General features: G+C 29.0%; 1 protein-coding gene across 1 annotated transcript in view; it reads right to left on the bottom strand.

Moving 5' to 3' along the window:
- Window positions 1-7140, bottom strand: part of LOC113388291 (zinc finger protein 425-like) — a 50200-nt gene extending 43060 nt beyond the window's left edge. The window contains exons 1-3 of the mRNA XM_026625688.1: window positions 7128-7140; window positions 6809-7021; window positions 1692-1968 (exon numbers count right to left, since the gene is read on the bottom strand). Of these exons, the coding sequence (XP_026481473.1) occupies window positions 1692-1968; window positions 6809-7021; window positions 7128-7140 (503 nt within the window). The remainder of the gene's footprint in view (window positions 1-1691; window positions 1969-6808; window positions 7022-7127) is intronic.
- Window positions 7141-8335: the final 1195 nt, after the last annotated feature.

The raw sequence follows: 8335 nt of genomic DNA on the forward strand, positions 1-8335 counted from the left end.
GTCTAGAGTGGCAGTAGTGATTAAAATTGATGGGCATTATAACCGTTATAAGTCATCAACGTTTCATTATGTATTCGCAAACAATGTCTTTTCAATGTACAAAATTGATGACTCCTGTAAGAACAATAATTGCAGAAAAAATTACGTTCTTTTCCACATTCAAAACGTAAATGTCTTTTCAGAGACGTGTGTGCTGCATAAGACTTGTTACATTTTTCACAAACATGATTTTGATAATTCGGGTTTAAGATTCCTTTTGTAGTCATATTGAACTGTTCATAGACAAAATCGGTAGAGCTACCTGAAACAAAAATATTTGTAATATTAGTTTTTAGTGGATATCGATCAACTTGTTACCTGAAACACACTGAATAAACAGGTAACAAATATCATATATATGTATGCAACTGTAGTGAACAAATATTTATTTGTAATAATTTATTTCAATAAATTGTAAATAACATAATATATAAGAATATGTATTAACTAAACTTACTGTAAATTGTAAAGATATTTTAATATTAAATAAAAACATATTAGCGAATCGTACCTACCTTTTGTTTTCAATATATTACCAAAAAATATTATATATATATGAGATTCAATCTTGAAATGTCAGGAATGGGCGGTTATTTTAAAAAAATGAACTTCGAAACACTGTTTAAAACTACTTGATAATTCTCAGCGAAGAAGTATCATTTCTCTTGTTTATACTATTTTTGTACAATTGTATAGAACATGATTCTGAAAAGCGTCTCTGTGATACGTTCGACTCGTGATTTAAAATTGTAGCAACATCGAAATTGAAACAATAATTCAAGCTTATGATGTGGTCCGTTATCATCGTTTTATTCTAATTTTTATTTTTGGAGTTATTAAAATGTTGTTTCAGGCATTTTATTCAATGTTGTCCCATTTCGCCGACATAAGCAGCCTCACAGTTCTTACAGTCAATTTTATAAACAATGTTAGAGGCATGATTTACACTTGTGGGTGATTTTAAATTTGAAAATTCCGAGTCCGATCAATATTACAGACTAAACGCAAATTCGCAAAAGTAAACAGTTTTTTTCAAAACGGGAAAAGATTTTTAATGTATGGAAGACATATAGTGCCAACAAACTTGTTATCTTCTTTTTTCTGGGACACGAGGGAGGGATGATAGTGTTTTGTGTTGAGGGATAGCAATTATTTATTAAAGTTTTATGGATTAAGGATATGTTAAAAATTCAACATTGTTTATCTGAAAGTAGAATAGCATGATCAACTAAATTGATGATAGTACCAATTTCCATGCTAGTTGGATGATAGGATTGAAAATTAAGATATCTGCCAGACCATGTTGGTATAATAAAATTTTTATAAATTTTTACAGTTTTTTAATTGATGTATTGCCTGATTGAATCACACATATTTCAACGATATATACATATATAGACTTTATCCTGAGGTAGATTCACTAACATGCAACTCTATAAATTAAACTTATTAATTAATAACAACTATAAAACCATTATAACCCTCTTAAAATATATATTACTAATATTATTTTACATAAAGATAACTAAAATATACGTATTTATTATTTTTTTTCTAAAAATACAACAGTTCTTTGTATAAAAATAGGAATAAATACTTATCTAACAATAATTATCAACAATTATCAACGACATCAACAGTTTTTATAATACCCTTTGATATGTCTCAAAGCATGTCTTTGAAGATTGATTTTTTGATGACTTTTATAAGGACACATGGAGCAAAAGAATTGTGGATCTTTTCCACATTCCAGTCTTAAATGTTTTTGTAAACTTTCTCTGTGTCTGTAGACTTTTTGGCACTTTGGACACTGCCATTTAGGAACACCGTCTTCCATGGTTGGAACCGTTTTGGAAAATCTTCTCCTTATATTTGGTTGACTAAAGAAAGTTGCCATGTCGACAAAAGCTTGCATATCGCGAAATTTACCTGGAATTATAAAATATTTTAATATGTTTTTTGAAGGTACAAAAAATCAGTGAAACTAATAGATATGTGGGATAGAAGGTAGAAGAAATTTTTACAGACATTTCGCTATTTAATGCAAAATAGTATTCGAATCTATGAAAGTGAATGAACAAGCAAATTCAATGATTTTGTATATGTACAATAGAATGTAATAAAATATATGTGCAATATTTATATATTCCACCAATATATTTATAAACTGTTTCTGAAAAATAAGTGATATATTTAACTTTATACAGCTTACATGCTTTTTATGTGTACAATACAAGTTATATACAATAAAATTAAAACCCATGTTCAATGTTACTCTAATAATAAAATAAAATATAAAATATAATTTAGAAGCAAATTAGCAATTGCACATTTATATTTACAGCATTGATAGAAACAAAACTTTGAATTTATATCAATATGTTTTGAAAATTTATAAAATCCCAAACAAAAAAATTCATGTGTTATATTTTCTGGCCTATATTTATTTATATACAATTTTGCTAAAATACTTATATTTATTATTCATTTTTGAAATAAACCGTGATAGACCAATTACTTATTACAAAAATTATAATAAACCAATTACCAAATAAACTTATTATAATCCATTAAAAATATATGAAAAAATACAAATGAATGAGAAACATCTGTCTAAACTTGGTCAATAAAATTCAAATATATTCGAAATAACTGATTTATCTTCATTATTCTGAAATAGTTCTCAAGAAAATAAAAAAAAAATATTTACAGTATTTACATATAGGTAATATATGAATAAATATTTCTCTAATTAGTATATTTATAATAAAATCTAATATATTATTTAAAGTATTTTAAATAATTTATTACTAGCCTCTCATAAAACTCTGGAATATCACCGTAAATTTTTATTATAGTGAGTTAACTTATATATGTTTTGTAGTATTAATTATTAGGGGAGACTGGGAACGGTTGTGCCAAGGTACCAAGTAACAGTCGTCATAATAGCTAAAATATACCGATTTTGAAAAGATAGGGTTCAAAGCAAAAAAATATAAAGTATGTTTGTGCGAACAAGTTTCCGTTATTGCATTAACTCCGCATTAAAGCCCTACATTAAAATGATCTGTAGACCGTATTTCTTTTGAAGAGTCAGAAATAGGTGGGATTCAAACCAGATCTGTTTTGACTTTCTTATCAACTAACGCGAACAAAAATTGCGATGACGCGCCAACCAACTGAGCTAAAACGACATGCTCACGCACAACTCTATGAGCGGATACCTAGGATATAATCGGAATTTCTGCACTATACCAAAAAGTAATCGAATATTTTTTGAATTATTCAAATCGGTTGATTGGTTATCCCGAAATCGTCGACAAAAATTTGTATCCGCACACACACACATACACATATACACATACACACACATATATCGATTTTTCTTAAGGTATGCCAAAATATTCAGAAACTTTTGAAACGTAAACATATATAAAAATTTTCATTTGCGATTATTATAATTTACCCTACGGAAAGTTAAAAATTATGTTTTGTTTTATATATAGATTTCAACGTTTAGTAATAATTATTATCTACTACTGATGATGACTTATGCAAGAAGGGAAAATGCAGAGAACTGAAAGTCGAAGCACAGGACCAGAAGACATAGGCATTTAAATAGTTTTTCTTTTAGCTCAAGTTGGAAAAAAAATCATAAAAACGAATATAAAGTGATTGATGGTCATCAAATAATGGTAATAAAACGGTAATGGAAATAATAAACAAGGGAGGGGAGGAAAATCATAGATTTTGTGGTGCTCTCACACCATGGATATGCCTTCGAGCAAACTACTATTTATTATTTATTATTACTAATTAAATATATTTTTGATGTCTTCTCTCGCAATGCTTCTGCATTGTGATCTTTTGATGACTCCTATAGGCACACATTGGGCATTTAAATAGTTTTTCTTTTCCACATTCAAATTTCAAATGTCTCTGAAGAGTCCTTTTATGCCTATAAAATCTGTTGCAATTCGAACAACAAAAACTTGTCGGTGAAATATAGAGATTGTTTGGATCGTTAATATCGTAGAATTGACTATTCTGATCGTACCCAGTATTTTCATAGAAGCTGTCACCTGAAAATAATAATAAAATGTTAATGATAAAGTAGTAATTAATATATATTTTAACCGAAAAGATATAGTATACACTAAATATACCTGATGCGTTTCGTGTAATAAGTTTTATTTAACTTATGATCGATCAAATTAAAATAAATACTATAAATATAATACATAATAATACATAATAATAGTATAATGCTAAAATATACGCTAACTCTTTGAATTTTAAGTTTAGTCTTTAGTTTAACAATATTATTATTATTAAGTTGTGGGAGTCGTAATGATTATGATAATATATTAAATTAGAAACTCCCAACATAAAAAATATATAAATTTATTAACTGTAAAAATATTTCGATATCAAAAATATACATGACATGTCCGATTGTTTTTTACAAATAAAAACCAGCCTGCTTGATATCGCCACACACTCCCTGCCCAGTGTTGATCTCACAGTTTAAAAAAAAACACAGGGAAACACGTTATAAAAATGTGGTGGGAAAGCAGATTATAGCAGACCAGTGTTGTAATACTGGTTAATTACAAATTTCCATGTTTCGTCAGCAGGTCCACCGTATGTGGTGATTCGACCTGCCATCAACTCCATATTCTGCATAAGGTTCTGATTAATGAAAAACATGTGGAAAATTTCCTGTACCTCGATGTCGGTGAACTTCTAAGATTCAGCCTCCATCTAATTGTATTAGTTATATCAGAATTACTTAATGTTTAGAATGCATAATTTATGGGTACAGTTTCCATTTCTGCAAGCGTTGCATTCGTATCTGATGAGTTCCGATCAGAGAAAGAAGTTGGCTCTTTATCCAAATCAGGATCATTGGTTTCTTTGACATAAGAGTCCAGAATTGTGGAAACCAATAAATTATGTCAAATTTTGTTTTGATTCGTCGTTGTCACCGATAATGGGAGGTAGCATTATAAGACGATTTGTTGAGTTAACAGAGAAAGAGAGGTTGAATTGCATTCCAATGAAAAGTTCAGGCTCCAAATTATTTTTTCTGTCAGCAATAAACACTGAGGTCTGGGTATACCAAATGAGTAACCTCGGAAGTCTGATCCAGATAGTAAGTGCGTTAACTATGATGGATTGGACTGGACATACCTTATAGGTCGTCACTGAAGACCAGTGATTATGGTGCTGCGTCAAAATCAATTTTTCTTAAATCTTCGAAAAATAAACTCCTTTATCTTCATCTCCATCGTCGTGAGTCACCAATGTGGGAGTAGTAATGATTATGATAATATATTAAATTAGAAACTCCCAACATAAAAAATATATAAATTTATTAACTGTAAAAATATTTCGATATCAAAAATATACATGACATGTCCGATTGTTTTTTACAAATAAAAACCAGCCTGCTTGATATCGCCACACATTAATGGGAAAATTAATACTAACAAGGCAATATAAGTATACTTAATCATTCAAACTATAATAATTTTGTTGAATTATTATTATAACAAAGATATATAAGATATTCTATTATATTTCTGATTTTGTTTATAGAAAAAAAAATTTTTTTAAGATCATTTTATGACAGCACAAAATGATAGTCTGATGGTATTAGTCTAATGTTCATTATATCATAAAATATCTGAAGACATCAGATAGTGCAAAGCGGGGCACAAAGGTCCAATTTGTCCTTGAGCAATTATATTGTGAAAACTAATTATATCACAATAAATAACACATATCAAACAAACAACTGTCTGACTATGCTCAGTAAAACTTCTGACTAATTCATTAGTCTACATTCTTTGTAGAAAAGTGCTATATTTTCTGTTTTTCAAAAATTTGCCACATGGTCCTTTTTACCCTATAGGCGTGGTAAAATGAGACGACTAGGGGGCACCAGATCCAATGTCTTATATTTAATAGTAAGGAAATTTTAAAGAAATTTTACGAAATAATAGCTACATTATTCAACCAATGCAAAATATAAATTTCATGGGTACATTTTTTACAGGCATACAACCTTGATCTGGTATTTCGACAGAAATATTCATCAGCATAGTTGGAATAACTATTTATTTAATTTATCTCTTGCAAAATTGCTTTTTTTAACTTAATTTATTTTTTTATTTACTACTTTTTATTGTTTACACCTTTGCCTTGGTAAAGGTTTATTTAGTCCTTTTTACCCCACCCACGTGTCAGCTTTTATAGGTATTATATAAAAAAAACTGTTAAATCTAACTTAAAATTAACAATACATCTTATGAAACAATTGAATAACCTATACTTAAAAATTATATTAAAGTCTCTTAAACTAAACAACAGTGCTCACAACCAAAAAAACTAACAACGAATAAAAATACTTATGTTATAGATTTTCAAATCTGGGTTTATATCCCCATAGCAACAGCGTAAGAATCGAGGTGATGGCTGATTATCACCCTTTTCCCTCTACTTTCAAATATTGTTGTTAAAAAATTCTTAACGTTATTTATTATTGAGATATCAGTGGTAGACGTTTTCGCCCGCGGACCTTCAAGCCCCGCTCTACCCTTTTATAATATATATTTTTCCATTACTATTTATAAAACGTAATTATGTTTTGCATAAGCATGTTTTTGAAGTCGAACTTTCTGGTAGCACTTATATGAGCACAAACGACAGCAAAACTTCGGTTCTTGTCCGCATTCTAGTTTAACGTGACGATGTAAACTATTACGTATTTTAAATGACTTAGAGCATTTTGGACATTTAAAAAGTTTTCCAGAATTAACTCCTTCAGGATTGTAGATTTGTTTACATGTTGCATAATGTTTGTTCCTTGCGCTTAAATAAGCGTATTGTTTTTTGCAATTTGGGCAAGAGAATACCCATTCTCTAGTATTCTTTTTTTCAGAGTCCATCGATGTAGTATCTGCGTAGAATCGGTTTCCTAAAAATATAGTATAATTAATTACAATTAATGATACGAATATGTGGTCCAAAATTATAAAAAAACCTAAGGCGTAATAAAGTAATTGTAATAAATAAATTCTTACCTAAAACCTCCATGCTGAGCAATAAGACTAAATCAAGCTAGTTGTAATAAAAAATTTATTTGTTACTTTATTATACAAATTACAACACATAGAAATATTTTTTCATAAAAAATATATTAAAAATACCAGTCGAGAGGCTGTCTAAAAAAATACTTTGGAAGTATTATCACAACTCATAGGATTCTTAAGTTCTAATCTGTTAGAAAACTATCAATATTTATTAACAAAGTGTCTCTGACTCAAATATATTATTTCTCATTTATACTATTTTAGGTTGTATCAAAACATATAATTTCATATACATCATACATAGTCCTTATATTACATGGACTGCTAGTCCTCATATGTTTTCCATTGTATAAAGTGTACAAAGATAGAAGTGACTGTGACGTCACTTGCTGAACGAGCGTTGACGACAATCGTGAAACTATCCCGATTGATTAAATGTCATATGTCAGTAAGTTATTGTAATCGTCCAAAAATCGAAATTGAAAATTTTTACATTTCTTCACGTTTTGATCGTTTCTGAACATTTTGGCATACCTAAAAAATATAGATGTGTGCATGTGTGCATGTATGGATACAACTTTTCGTCCACGTTTCGGGCCCACGGATTAACCGGCTTGAATGATTAAAAAAATATTTGACTCCTATTGATAGAGAAATGTGCTGATTAGTTTTTGGCAAAGGCAGGTCCAGCCGCTTCGGAGATACGGTGTAAAGAGTGCGGAATATAGATATCGAGTTTTTGAGAGAACGGAGCATACGATTTGAATGATCCAAAAACACATTCAATGCATAATGACGAGGAGAACTTGTGATTAGTTTTTGGCAAGGGCAGGCCCATCCGTTTCGTAGATACCATGCAAGATGGTAGTTTTTGAGAGAAATAAGCATCCGATTTAAATGATTCAAAAAGCTTTCTACTTGTGTTGACAAAACGATTGCTTCTAATTTCCAAAAAAAATTTTTTGAATATCGAAAATAATTTGAATTTTAATTTTTTTCTAGCTAAAGTTCTAAAGCCTAATGTCATAAACTTTGCAATTCAGTTTATAAAGGTCTTATAAATATTAGACAACGTCCATTTTAAATTCGATTGATTAAGTTTTGTTTATTAAGAGTTAATAAAAAAAAAAAAAAAAAAGTTTTCTGTAAACATATATAAGTTATATAATTTGAAAAAAATAATCTATTTGAAAACATTT

Source organism: Ctenocephalides felis, unplaced genomic scaffold, assembly GCF_003426905.1.
Source record: "Ctenocephalides felis isolate EL2017-DRISC unplaced genomic scaffold, ASM342690v1 CF-g0.4_SCAFFOLD_03572, whole genome shotgun sequence".
NCBI lineage: Eukaryota > Metazoa > Arthropoda > Insecta > Siphonaptera > Pulicidae > Ctenocephalides > Ctenocephalides felis.